The sequence below is a fragment of the Dromaius novaehollandiae genome, chromosome 7 (genome assembly GCF_036370855.1).
Source record: "Dromaius novaehollandiae isolate bDroNov1 chromosome 7, bDroNov1.hap1, whole genome shotgun sequence".
NCBI lineage: Eukaryota > Metazoa > Chordata > Aves > Casuariiformes > Dromaiidae > Dromaius > Dromaius novaehollandiae.
Window position 1 is genome coordinate 11634040 of NC_088104.1, and position 14257 is coordinate 11648296.

The 14257-nt window shown below is 35.0% G+C and overlaps 1 protein-coding gene across 5 annotated transcripts in view; it reads left to right on the forward strand.

Moving 5' to 3' along the window:
* Positions 1-13108, forward strand: part of ZNF148 (zinc finger protein 148) — a 42426-nt gene extending 29318 nt beyond the window's left edge. For all 5 annotated transcript variants that reach the window (XM_064514670.1, XM_064514673.1, XM_064514674.1 and 2 more), the window contains 2 exons: positions 3513-3631; positions 3975-13108. In XM_064514670.1, the coding sequence (XP_064370740.1) occupies positions 3513-3631; positions 3975-5570 (1715 nt within the window). In that variant the 3' untranslated portion in view covers positions 5571-13108. The remainder of the gene's footprint in view (positions 1-3512; positions 3632-3974) is intronic.
* Positions 13109-14257: the final 1149 nt, after the last annotated feature.

A 14257-nucleotide genomic window follows, 5' to 3' on the forward strand; every position in this document is an offset into this window, starting at 1 on the left:
CCTATGCAAATAATTAAATAGTTGCATCTAAAAGCAGACATTGCATTAATACAAAATTCCTTTACTAGAAGCAATTGTACATACAGGGGGGTAGCAGTAATAGGAGCATGCTGCTAAATTTGTCATTAATGATACAGAAAATTGCCATTTCAGTTAGGCAGAAGAGTCATCGGTAGATTAATATTTTCATATTTCGAGTTTACTGGGCTCCTGAAGAGAATAATATCAAAAGTGTTTTTCAAATATGTCTACTTTTTTTTTGTTGAGAGATGTTTCTGTACTCCTTCCCCACTCATGCATTCATGTGTCATCTACTAATTCTGTAACCCACCCCATTTTGCATTTTAAACACAAAAAATGAATTATATTAAAAAAATAAAGCAACATTGGGGCTAACAATTCAAGTGCCTTATTATTCAGTCATGCTGCTTTTTTATTGCCTTCTTTCGTATTTTATCATTTGTATTTTGTCTGTTTAGATTTTAAATTGTCCCAGAGGTATACTTTTATAATTGTTAGGGCCTTTGTACACATTGTATTTGTAGCTATAAATAGGACTGTTGCTCAGTTTTAATAGATTTCCAATATAGACACAAAATATACTCAAAATGTCTTAAGAATATTCTCCTGTAGGCTGTTTTGATAAATAATGCTTGTATTTACTGTATTTTTAAGTTTTGACTGTTTTCACATCTGATTCTTTCCTATTCACTAACTTATTTCAGAAAAATGTCTTGGACACTTCCTACATTAGTAGAAGGTTATTACTAATGATCTCCTCCATTTGCAATATGTCCTTTTTTAAGAGTACAACAAAATTTCAGAAGGCCTCTGAAGTTTCAGGCTTCTCCTAGAAGGAAGGCATTATGGGAAGTGTATCTTCATATTAATTTTTAATCTTTTTCTAATATTATCTTCCTTATGAGGATTAAAGCAAGAATTAAGTGTAGTATCAGTTTCACAAAGTGTTTCTTAATCTTACTTGCAGAGTGTTTTGGAATCCTGCTGAAAAGTGTCATTTTCCGTGTTGTAGTGATTAATTCGAGGGCAGTGTCCCCAAGCAGATTACTTTTCTTCCTATTGCGACATGGTAGCAATGCTTTCCTGTGTACTCTCAAAGTCTCCAAAATACCTGTCACAATCTGATCCTTTTCCACACTGTATGGAAGCCATTTCAAAGTGGTGCATGGTCTGGCACAGCCACGTAAGCTGCTGCTGCCAGAGGTATGTATCTGCCATCTTTATCATTGCTGGTGGTAATACTCTACAAAGAAAAAAAAGAAAACCTCTGCTTGACCCTATTGAAGCTTTGAAAAGAGAAAGAGGGAGATGGTAGAGTCTTCTGCCAGTGAATAGCTAGCTTAAGTAGAACAGTGTTGAGGGCTCTATGACCATTCATGTACAAAAATGGGTATAAGGCTGGAGGTAAGTGTATCAGTGAAGTATTTGGTATTCTAGCCTTCCTGGGATAGCAGGAGGGCTCCTTGGAGGGCTGTTCGAAGCTAGGATAAGACTGAGCTGTCTTTTTGGCTTCTCTGACTTGGTTTGGGTTCTGGTAAGACTCAGGATAGTCTTCATCCCAAACTACTGTTTGTTTCTCTAAGAGAGGTTTAAGAGAGTGGGAAGGCAAACTTCCAGACAACATAAGGAAAATTGAAGGGGCAATATAAAGGAAGCACAAAGTGGAATAGTGGAACAAAGGAAAAGAAAGCAGTAAGTAGAAAGGATTAAAAAGTAATCTTTGGGAATGGAATGGTTTGGTGTATAAAACCAGAACAAAGATGACTTAAAACTTTTACCTCATCTTCTTTAGAAATGAAGATAGGGATTTGAATTTGATTCAGAAAGTTTCAACAGGCTTGGTGTAGATAAAACACCATAGTAGTAAGTGTGCCTGATGAATAAAGAGAACATGAAAAGAAGAATGAAAGTTTATGGAATGAGGTTAGAAAGTTAGAAAGGCAGGAAATAGGCCAGAGAGGAGAAGTCAGTACAAGAGATGATGAAATGATAGTTAAGTGTTATAGAGGATGCTAAAAAACCCAAGGTTTTATGGTGATTTTTACTAAGTAAGAGATGACAAAGGTTAGTCCTTGGCTAAGTGTGAACCTGTAGAACAAAAACAACTGATGGATCTAAGAGATCTTAGGAGAGAAGATGATTTGGTTTAGGAGAGGACAGATTGGAGACAGCAGCAGGTCATCCAAGAAGGGATTGGTTGAGAAGCCATGTGGAGAGGTAAGAATTAATAATTGGAAATAGGCCATAGGCTTAGAAAGAGAGAGATTTAGAAGTTGCTTGGAATTAAGATGGTCAAAACTTGGAGTATTAATGATCTGACTAAGAGCAAATGTGCAGGTGATGTAGATATTTTCCATTCCAATTTTTATAAATACTAACATCTTACTTAAAGGTGCGATCATATTGACCCTATTTCTGCTTGGAGAGGATATGGCTAAATGCTGCTATTCTAAATAGAGAATATATGTCTTAATAGCAGTAAATTAAATAATTTGAAGAATAAAAGAATATTATGCCTCAGAAATTACCTCAGAAATATAGAAAAAAATAATCGGCATATTTCTGGGAACAAAAGATAGATGTTTTCTATTCCCAAAATCAGAGCAATACAGTGTCCAGAACAAAGAGGACGTTGACAGATGCTATCGAAAGAATGTGAAATCTCTCCATCAACTCAAAAGATTGTAAAATGATATTAAGAGGTGGGCTTACTGTTGTTCAGGATGAGTTCTGTTGAATAACAGTGAACTTTCGTAACAGCAAAACTAACTTTTCAGACATTTAGAATTTTTAGGGTTCATCAGAGAAACCTAGAAAATAAAAATATCAGAGGGAAAAAGAATTCAGTTTGCCTGGATCAATTTAGCTACAGAGGTTTGTTGTTTTCAGCTTAATTTCTCTGATGAGAACAGTTCGAGATTTTTAACCAAAATAATAAGATTTTTCAGAGTGGTTACTTCAGTTCTGCATACAGATATCAGGAATGAAAAAAAATACAGAGAACCCTACAAATATCTTAAATAGAAAGCTTGAAAATACATCATTCTTTTCTAGAAAGAATGGGATTGCGTTATCTAAGTTGATGCAAGAATTGAAGTGTTTTTATGTAATCCTCTGTCATAAAAGAACACGTAGCAACAGTTTAGGAAGGATACCTGTCTGTCTTTGTAGTTCCTCGTTTTTTAGGTTAAGGATACGTGTCTGTACCCAAATTACAAAGAGGGAGAGAGAGAATTTAGTTTTTTAAAGCTTTCCTGGAATAAATGCCTTTTTTTCTGCTTTTACCATTATTTTGAAGCATCAGACTACTGAGTCCTGGGAAATTGTGATGTGAGCAACTCTATGTTGTTTTTTCAATAGCAACAGACTAAATCCTCTTCTTTATTACTTCTAATAGAGACTGTAATATTTTACCTGATAATTGTGTGGAAATTTTTTTTGTTTGAGAATTTATTTTGTTTAGATTAATATTGATACGTGTTTTTTATCAGGTGAGAAGCCATTTCGTTGTGATGAATGTGGTATGAGGTTTATTCAGAAGTATCACATGGAAAGGCACAAAAGAACTCACAGTGGAGAGAAGCCATACCAGTGCGAATATTGTTTGCAGGTAACATGATTTACTGAAACCTTTCATATAGAACACCTTCCAATTCTGCAGTAGTACACATGGGAATTTCTCCAGATGTTGTAGTCATGTGCACACTTATAACCTCTCAAAAGAATATGTTTTTTCTGTTATGGTAGGTTATCTTGGTGCACAGGTGGAGCAGAGTCACAACTGTCTCTACTTGATTTTGTAGTTCTTTCTTTGATGCTTCAAACAACACTTGTCTGACACTTCATTAGAAGTGGGTAAAGTGAATGAACTGTCAAGTAAATTTGCTAGAATGAAGGGTTTCTTTTTCTACTACTAATATATTTATTTTTCTCTAATAAAAAACCTCTTGCAGTATTTCTCCAGGACTGATCGTGTGCTGAAACATAAACGTATGTGCCATGAGAACCGTGACAAGAAACCGAACAGAAGTGCCACCAAAGTTGGCTTTTTGCCATCAGAGGAAGATTCTGGTTTCTCTACACCTATGAAAGACAGCTCCTTGCCAAAGAAGAAAAGGCAGAAAACAGAGAAAACAAAATCTGTGGATAAGGAAACTACAGATAAGTCAGAACAGAAGAAGGACAAAAATGACTATTTGCCTTTGTACTCTGCTAGTACTAAAGTAAAAGATGAATATATGGTAGCCGAATATGCTGTTGAGATGCCACATTCTTCTGTCAGTGGGACGCACTTAGAAGAAGCAAATTCTGGAGAAATACACCCACCTAAGCTGGTTCTCAAAAAAGTTAACAGCAAGAGGAGTCTGAAACAGCCACTTGAGCAAAGTCAAACCATTTCACCTTTATCTACATATGAAGACAACAAGGTTTCAAAGTATGCCTTTGATCTTGTGGATAAGCAAGGTTTACTGGACTCAGAAGGTAATGCTGACATCGATCAAGTGGATACATTACAGGAAGGGCCCAGTAAACCAGTACACAGCAGCACTAATTATGATGATGCAATGCAGTTTTTAAAGAAAAAGAGGTATCTACAAGCAGCTAGTAATAACAGTAGAGAATATGCCTTGAATGTAAGTACCATAGCATCTCAACCTTCGGTAACGCAGGCAGCTGTGGCAAGCGTCATTGATGAAACTGCCACAGCATCAATTTTAGACACACAGGCACTGAATGTTGAAATTAAAGGTAACCATGACAAAAATGTCATTCCAGATGAGGTACTGCAAACTCTGTTAGATCATTATTCACACAAGGCTAATGGACAACATGAAATATCTTTCAGTGTGGCTGACACTGAGGTGACCTCCAGTATATCAATCAATTCTTCTGAAGTATCTGAGGTCACCCAATCTGAGACAGTTGGAACAAGCTCTCAAGCCTCCTCATCAGATAAAGCTAGTATGTTACAAGAATATTCAAAGTTTCTGCAACAAGCTTTGGACAGAACTAGCCAAAATGATGCCTATTTGAACAACCCAAGCCTTAATTTTGTGACTGATAACCAGACTCTTACAACCCAGCCAGCATTTCCTTCCATAGAGAAACAGGTCTACACATCTATACCGGTCAATAGCTTTCGATCGGGAATGAACTCTCCATTAAGAACAACTCCAGACAAGTCTCATTTTGGACTAATGGTTGGTGAATCGCAGCACCCTTTTCCCTTTTCAGGTGATGAGGCAAATCATTCTTCCTCCTCCTCTACGCAGGACTTTTTGGATCAAGTAACTTCTCAGAAGAAGGCAGAGGCACAGCCTGTTCATCAAGCATATCAGATTAGCTCCTTTGAGCAGCCCTTCAGAGCTCAGTACCATGGGGCAAGAGCTGGAATATCATCTCAGTTTAGCACTGCCAATGGACAGGTGAACCTTCGGGGACCAGGGACAAGTGCTGAATTCCCAGAATTTCCCTTGGTGAATGTAAATGACAGTAGAGCTGGGATGACTTCTTCACCTGATGCCACAACGGGCCAGACTTTTGGCTAAGAAATCTTTGTAAATAATACTGGCACTTTAGAACACATTTGTCAAAACGGGGTTGCTCTATATAAGATGGAGTTCTGTACAGCTTTTAAGAGCGATATGTTAAAACAAAAGTAAGCTGATATTAGCAAGACCAATAACTGCTTTTTTTTTTTTTTTGGTTAGTCACCAGTCATTGAACTGCCTGATGTTGTTGCCCCTATCGAAGGCAGTTTATTATTCACTTGTTTGAATACAGAAACTATTTTACCTTCTATGAAATTTAAAATAAACAAAATCCCCAGGTAAGACTTTCCCCCATGATTGTTTCCTAACTGGTTTCCTTGTATGCTTTGGGAGGACAGTTATTTTCTGATATTATTCATATTGTCATTTCTAAGCTTGTCAGCATACTCATTGCTCTTCAGCAGGGAATCAACACATACTAAACAGACAGAATAAACTAGAAGTTTCAAGGTCAAGCAATTATAGCTTTAAAAGATGGCATTTTCTAGAAGAAGATCCTTTCTTCCATCTTTGTCAAAAATAATTTTAGACCATTTGCCCTTTATTTTTGCTTTGCATTACATTGAGTTGTGTTTGGAGGAAAAAATAAATTCTGATAGACTAACTCTACTATTTAAAAGCCTAATTAATTTAAAATATTTTAAACACTTTTTTTTTAGCAAAATACCTAACTGCTAATGCCTTTACTTCATTCCTGAAGTAATGTGTATTTCTTTGTACAGCTGAATCTAGATGTAACTTTTTAATGACTTTTTCATATGCAGATATCAAGATTTTGAAGTTTTAGTTGAAATACTCTGTAGATGACATTCCCAATTACATATTGCTTACACAAACTGTGTATTCCAAGATTTAAAAGCTTAATTGTACCTTACCCTACATATTCATAATGATTAACATAGAGCACTTAGTCTATTTGATAGTTTTTGATTTCTCAAAAAATAAAGCTATTTTAGATTTTTAGGTTTGATATGGTTGCATCATTGTCATCTCATACAGCTCCAATTATTTTAATATAAATTGAGATTGGATATTCTTAGCTTCTGTGAAAACTGTTTTAATTCTCTGTCTAGAATTTTGACAATTCAGATAATTAAACTTACTGAAGTATCCCAGAAAGTTGAAGAAGTGGGCATTCAAATTGCATATCTTTTTAGTGTTTTCATAGTGAAATTCATTACAATTTTACCAACCAAAATTGTTGAATAATGCTAGTGAACAGAATTTCTTTTTGAGCATAGATGAGTGATCAGAAGCTTTCATTGCATTTCACAATATAAATAAACTACAAACTTTATCCCTGTACCATGAATATGTTTTTTTGAATAGTATTTTGTCTTGAAGTATACAGTATGGTACGATAAGTAGTTCTGTGTGCATTTTTAAGCTTGTAAGATTTGAGTAGCATAACTATTGTGTAGTTTAAGTTAACAATTTACAGATTTTTGAACTGTATGTTCTATTGCACCTTCCCTAAAGGGACACTGTCTGGTAGTTTAAGGCAGTCTAAGCCTAACATAGGCTGATTAACCAGGGAAACACACACACACACACACACACACACACACACACACATATATGTGTATATATGTATATGTATTTTTTTTTAATAGGGATGCATACATCCTCTTACAGTACTATTGCTACCTGGTGTCTCTCAAATGAAGCCATCAGCTAGTAGAAAAATCTGCGTCCCAAGAGGCTAAAATAAATTCCGTCTTTTGAAAGGACTTGAGTGGGACACACAACACTCCCCACCTCTTCCCAAAGCAGTAGCAATATTTTTCTTAAGTTTCATTGTCAGGAACCTGATCTCTCTGAACCCTCTCTCTTTTCCAGTATGGTATAGCTAATAATGCACTTATTTCACTTGGTACAGTTGAGGAAGAAAGTGCATTTGTAATCCATGGCTTGCTTCCTGCATTGCTAAGAAACATAACTTATGTGAACTTAATACTTTTCTATAAGAAAACAGATTCTATTTGGTTCATTGACGGTGTATAACTGGTGTACAATATAGGAAGGTGTTTCTGCATGCTACCACTTGCAAGTTACTTGGTCTGAAGACTTGTCCCTGAGTTAAGAAGAATGAACATCAAGGGAGAATAGTAAATTCCATATGGATTTTTAATGATTCATGTAGGGAAATTGCTTTGAAAGAATATTTTTAATCTGATTCATGTCTACCTGGTTTTCTTCCTTTATGTTCAGTTTGTTTTTTTGATCTTGCATCCTTCCTTGCTAAGACATAATAAATATGGCCCCTGTATCCCAGGAAGCCACCTCTTGTAAAGCATGTTTCATTTTCATCATTCATCTCCAGGGGATCCTAGCTTTTGCTGCCTGAATAATACTGTGTTGGTATCTTTGTTCTAGTGTCCTGTCATTGCAAATAGGTGGTCATTAATAGCACTATTTGTTAAATATGACAAGCAGCAAAAGCCAAAAAAAAAAAAAAAAAAAAAAAAAGTTAGGGCTAGTTATCACTGCACTTATCTGGCCCCATAGGGAAGTAAGAGGGAACAAAGCCTGCTTGTCCCTAAGCAGCTTGATTCAGCTTTATTTTAAAAAGTTACTGCTTTGCTATTCTGATGTGAGAAAGTGATAGAGGAGTAGGAAGGAGTAGCTGTCCCTCCATGCCCTCTTCACTGCAAATTGCTGCTTGGGTGCCTGAGTAAGTTACTGTACAGAGTGGAGGAACTTGCTCTGCCCCAGAGCAAAACGGGAATCATCTGAAGAAGTGTTATTCTTCGTGTCGCAGTTCGTTCTCTAGCCTACTGCTGAGCCATTACACCTCTTCTCTGTGCCTTAAGACAGATTGTGAAGTCCCCGGCTAGCCCGCAGCGGCACCCTCGTAGGGCTCTTTCACACGTACGATTCGAGTGGTGGTGTGTGAGTTAATCCATTGATGCTTGAAGCTTTCTGTATGGAGGAGTTAACCAAATACACTGCTATAATTTCCTGAGTACATACCCGTCTTTGTGGAATAAGTGTGTATGTAGTTTCGGGAGGTTTCTCTGTGTAAAAAGTGCTTGCTTTTTTAATGATTACATTGTTTTCAAACATTTTCCACTGCTCACGTTTTGCTGCTTTTACCTTGCTACAGATGCACACTCTTCATGTGGATCTGGTCAGTGTTCATTTTTGTTAGTTTTACATTTAAGCTGAAAGAGGTGGAAAGAAAGTGGCTTTGGTTTTCTGTTCATGTACTGATATTCAGTCCGCAGAAGTTTGGGAGTAGCGTTTGTATTCTGCAGAGCTAACAGCAGAAGCTTTTAGTTTTAGGTCATGCAAGTACTGAATGTGTGTGTGTAAGGTGACTTTTTTTTGTGGATATCTCCTACTGATAGAGAAAGTTGATTTAAAAAAATAGGAAATTGATAACATTTATTAACAAACTCTCTCTATATATACATGTATATGTGTGTGCGTGTATATGTATATATACATACACACATATATTAATAGGCCATATTTTGGACCTAAATTACTTGACAGTGTCCCTTTTAGCATGAGTCCTTTGATATGTTTTACCATTAATATAACAGACAATGAAGGAATTGGCTTGTAATGGTATACTAATAAGCATTTACATTTTCTTCATTTGATTTGAGAGTGAATTAATCATAAATTACAAAGTTTGGGGAGAAGGATAACAATGTGTATCAGTGTATGTTGAATTATGAGTAACAACATAAAAATTTTAAATTGGGTGATAAAAGAACTATGTTTATGATCTTGTGTCTTCTAGTGTTGTCTTAATGAAAATTGTGGTTCCAGAAGAAAATAGGACAACAAAATATTCATGTGAATTAACATTTTCCTTATCTCTATATTGTACTTGTCAATTTTTTGGATGAAGTATCTTTTCAATGTAAAATGAGAAGTACAGTAAAATCTTGCTAATTCGCTGACTGCTAATCAGAGCATCCAATAAGCTTTACGCATCCATGATGGTCTCTCCCCACCTCTCTGCAAAGTTCTAAAAAGTACTGTGGTGAGGTCTCATATTAGTAATACTGTATTACTTCACCCAAGTATACTTCAGAATCCGTATTAGTATACTGGGAGGTACAAGAAATATTGAAAACTAAATTACAATTGTCAAAATAAATGGACAAAGTATGTTTTGTGATGTGACATCCTTGCTTTTGTTGCCTGCTTCTTCACTATTTTCAAAATTGTGATTTGTGAAGGGTTTCTAAGTCATTGCTGCGAATTATTTGGGTTCTACTGTAACTTTTGGAGTTTATTCTAAAGTATTTGTGTTCTCCTATGAAAACTTTCCACCTGGACATATACAATATATTCCATGCTTGTTCAAAATATTTTTATAGTATTTATATCATATGTAGTTACTATTTGAAATGAATCAGAATATTTGGATGAATCCACTCTGAATTTTGCAGCATTGGATTTCTTTATGTATGTATATTTGCTAACTAAATTTTCTTTATGAGGGTTTTGATTTTTATTCTTGTTCGTTTGCTTGTTTTAATACCATTACAAATTGCAGGGAAAATCCTAATTTTCCTGGGAAACCATTTGGAAATTTTAACAGGCAGAAATATGCTTATGCAGTTGGTACCAGTACCCATGTGAACTTTCAAATTACATGTTTGGTACTGAAGCAGTGAATAATGTTACACTTTCCTAGTTTTAAATATTTTACTAAAATGAAGCCTTGTAACTTTAAAAGGTCATTCAACTTATGGTAATGCATGTTTATGTTAGGCATGTAATGCATTTAGCTAAAACTCATGTTGCAAAGGACAAGTACTAAGAAAGTATTACTGCTAATGAAAAGAAAAGTCTTTAAGTTAAAATTTAAACTTTTGTTCCATTTTAAATTGCTTTGTGTCAGGGAAATAAATTTATAGTTGCTTTTGCTGAACTCTGCATATAAAACCTTATGTTTCCTTTTTAAAATTGTATCTTTTGGTAGGAAACACAAACTGAGGCAAGCAAACGTTTCTAAGAGTTGTTTCTTGCTTTCCTTAATCCAATGGATGGAAAGGTAATATTGTGTAAACAACATTATTTTATTTTTTTATGCAATATCATGCTGTAAATATGATTTATCAAATAAGGATGTACCTATGATTGAATCTTTGATTCTGCACAGTTAGAGTTTATATATAAATATAAATGTGTCTTGACAATCAAGGACTTATGTCAGTCTTCCTTTATGATGTTTATTATTGGTATGCATTCCATTTGTTTGAATTGAGTACAAATGTGGAAATTTGTATTGTCTGTAAAGTATGTAATGTTTTTATAGCTTGTTTAAAAAACAAACAAGAAATCCTGTAAATACGTACGAACTGATCACAGTACCACTCTGTTAGAAGGCATATGATGTTGTACTGTTTGTAAGCAATAATACAGGACAGTGCTAACTTTACAAGTAGCATAAGGATAGTTCCAAAAATACTTTTGGAGTTAATAGCCTTGTTTGATTTAATGAATATTCTTAATCTTTCTTTTTATAAATAAATTCAAATGTCCTCCTGCTGGAGTATATAATGTTGTTTACACAGCACAATTTCAGTCGCAGAGGGGACAGTCTTTAGATCTATGGCTTCATCCGTACACACTTTGAGTCAGAAATGAATGGCTTGGCTGCACTTCTGCAAGATGAGGAAGACTGCAAAAGTTGAATAGCTGTGTCTCTAAAGGAGGAGAGATACTATTCTGCTTCTGTGCTGATTCCTGACAATTCCTCTACTTAAATTTGGAGTCTTTAAGTCCTGATATTGAACCGATGAGACTTGGGCCTCCAGTAGAAAGGAGTAGTTCTCTTCATATTTCATATGCAGATAAACAGTGAATTTACAAGTCACATTTCATTTGGGTTGCTTATTTTTCAAATTATGAGTTACGAGATGATGATATGGATTTATTCGATTACTAAAACATCAGACTTATAGTTTGAATTGAATAGGTATTAGACTGTACAGAGCAGCATAACTATTTGAACACAGTCATCACTGCTTTAGAACCTCCCCACCCCCAATTTATAAATGTATATGACCTACATTTTATAGAAAAAAATGTTTTTAAATGCTAGTCATTTATATAATATGTGCTTTGAAGGATTTGCTAGTCCACTTCTGTCACTTTTAGTACACTGGTATCTTTTATATGTAATGTATGGTTTTTATTATTGTAGTAAAGCATTTCAGTAGGAGGAATTTTGCAACAGTATGAGGGGCTGGAATTTTCATTGTCAGAAATGAATTATACTGGACTTTGTCTGTGTAGTCTTGTCTTTCTTTTAATGCTGTCTGGAAGGGAACTTGGTATCCAATAAAGCAAGTGACCTCCTTTTATTTTGAAGGCATACTATGTAGTGCTGAATTGAGTCTGGAGATACGACGAATTTGAAGAGAGAGAAATTAGTACAAAATCTAGTGTACAGGAGAAAATAAATGTGTTATGAAAAACCTGATGATATATATAGTGGAACACTGTTACAGTGCATTTTCTGATATAGTGTTATTTTCCTGAAGTCCATATGCCTTCTTTGTATTTCAACTAATAAAAAAAAATCCTTATAGATAATTTTTGGCAGGATAATAGGTTTATTTCAATTATTAGACAGTATTTCTTTATCCTGCAACATCAATTCCGTCCCTTTATTGTCAATGTAAAAATTAAAATGACGGAAAAGATCATAACCTGAATTCCATCAGTAGAAGTCTGTATATAGGTAACAGATGGCTTTGTAGGAACCCGAGAAGTATGAATTTGTATATTCCTTATGTTTCTGACAGTCTTGCTTTATTCTGTGAAATGAGGAATTTCCTGATACAAAGGACGGGTGTGTGCGTGTGTATGTGTGCGTGTGTGTATGTGTGCGTGTATATATGTATGTGTATGAAGGATGTTTGGGTCTCATGGCAAAAATGATGCAAGTATAAAAGGATTTGCTGTAGTTCAACACATGGCTTACATTTAATATGTAAAAGAAACATAAATTTCATAATCAACTCAAAAGGACAAAAATAGTTTTGCAGGAAACAAAGCTCTTTGGATAGCAGGCTTGACCAAATGAATTTTTTTGGTTAAACTTGATATATTTTAAATGATTCTATTTCTGCCTTTATTTCTGCCCTAAATGCAGCTTAAAATATTTTGGAAGTTACTCTTCCTTTTCATTTGACTGTGAGTGTAATTTATATCATGGTTTACAAAATGTGGCATGAAGGATTGGATTGTTTTATCTGTACAATACAATGAAAGATTGCGTTTTTACATAATCATGGTGAATGGTATTGTATTCTTAGAATTGATTTATTCATTAAGTGACTTAAGTGAGTTTCATCGCTTTTGACATTACTGTTTTCTTATGGTTAACTTAGTCATTTTGGGTTTATAATACCCTTCTATGTATTGTGATACTAAGGGAAGTTATGTTTTTGCTTTATTTTTAATTAAACTAATAGTTTGATAATTTATATTTGCAAATGATGCGTTCTAAATGTGGTCACTTGCTGTTTGAAAAATAAAAATATAGAATACTGTTTTATGAATAGACTTAGTATTTTTCATGTTAGATATTTTCAGACAAAATCTGCTTTCTTAATGAGAAGGACGGAGGCATGTGAAGATATATCATTGTGCAAGAACTAAAGTGGATAACATCAACAATTAAATATTTAAATATTTGTTTTGAGACATAGCAAACTTATTTGAGTTTTCTTCCCCTTTGCATCTCCTTCTTGTCTTCTTTGATTGTAGAAAAAAAAATTACCTTATGACTTTAACTTTCATCTTGGACTTAGAAGATCACATTATTGTAGTAATGTAGTAGTTCATTTTCGTAGAAACGTACTATCAGACCCACTTTCCTTTTGTGATTCTCACTTGCACTACAGAACCTTTATACAGTGCCAGCAACTCTTCAGGCAAATGAGAATCTGGAATCATGTTTTAATCTCAGTTGTAAGAAGGGTGAACTTCATTATTGAAGTTTTTAATACATTGGGTAAAAATATGCCATGTGTGCACTACGTAATTTTGTAGTGTGTTTAGTATATGAAGTATTTAATGTGTAAGATGGATTTTTTCCTGTATTGAGGCAGGAAAGAAGAAGAAATTTTGAAGATCATAGTATTTATGCTCTTACAAAACCAGAAATGCGTGGATCAGATATCAAAGCAGCTCCTTAGCATTAATTACTGATAATTTAGTCTTCCTTGCCTTTATTTACTCATGTTTTAAAGGCATTGTTTTCCTGAAGTCTTTTGGTAGGGTCACTTCTGATAAAGACTTGATTTTTGTGAAGTAGGTGGCTCTGTTGATTTTTCTTTGTATGAGAACAGTTCTGTATAAGTGAACGTTAAAGTCGCACGATACTTTTTAAAGAGAGAAAAATCTATTAAGTTCTGAGTTAAAACTTGAGCCATGCTCAGACAGTCACTGCAGAAACAGCTGGGCAGGTGCAGGTGTTAGTGGCTCCCTGGCAGCTTGTTGCAGCCCCAGGCCTGGAGCCAGTGGGATCAGGACATGGGTTTTGTCACCAGCAACCTCAGGGAGCCTCCTCTGAGCGGCAGGGCTTGCACAAGAGGGGTGTTTTGTCTGGCCTCAGTTTAAACCGTTTCTGAAGGTTGTTGAAACCCAGTTGACCGAATTTGCGTAGTAGCAGAGGAGGAGCACTCATGGGATTTGCTCTGGTGACT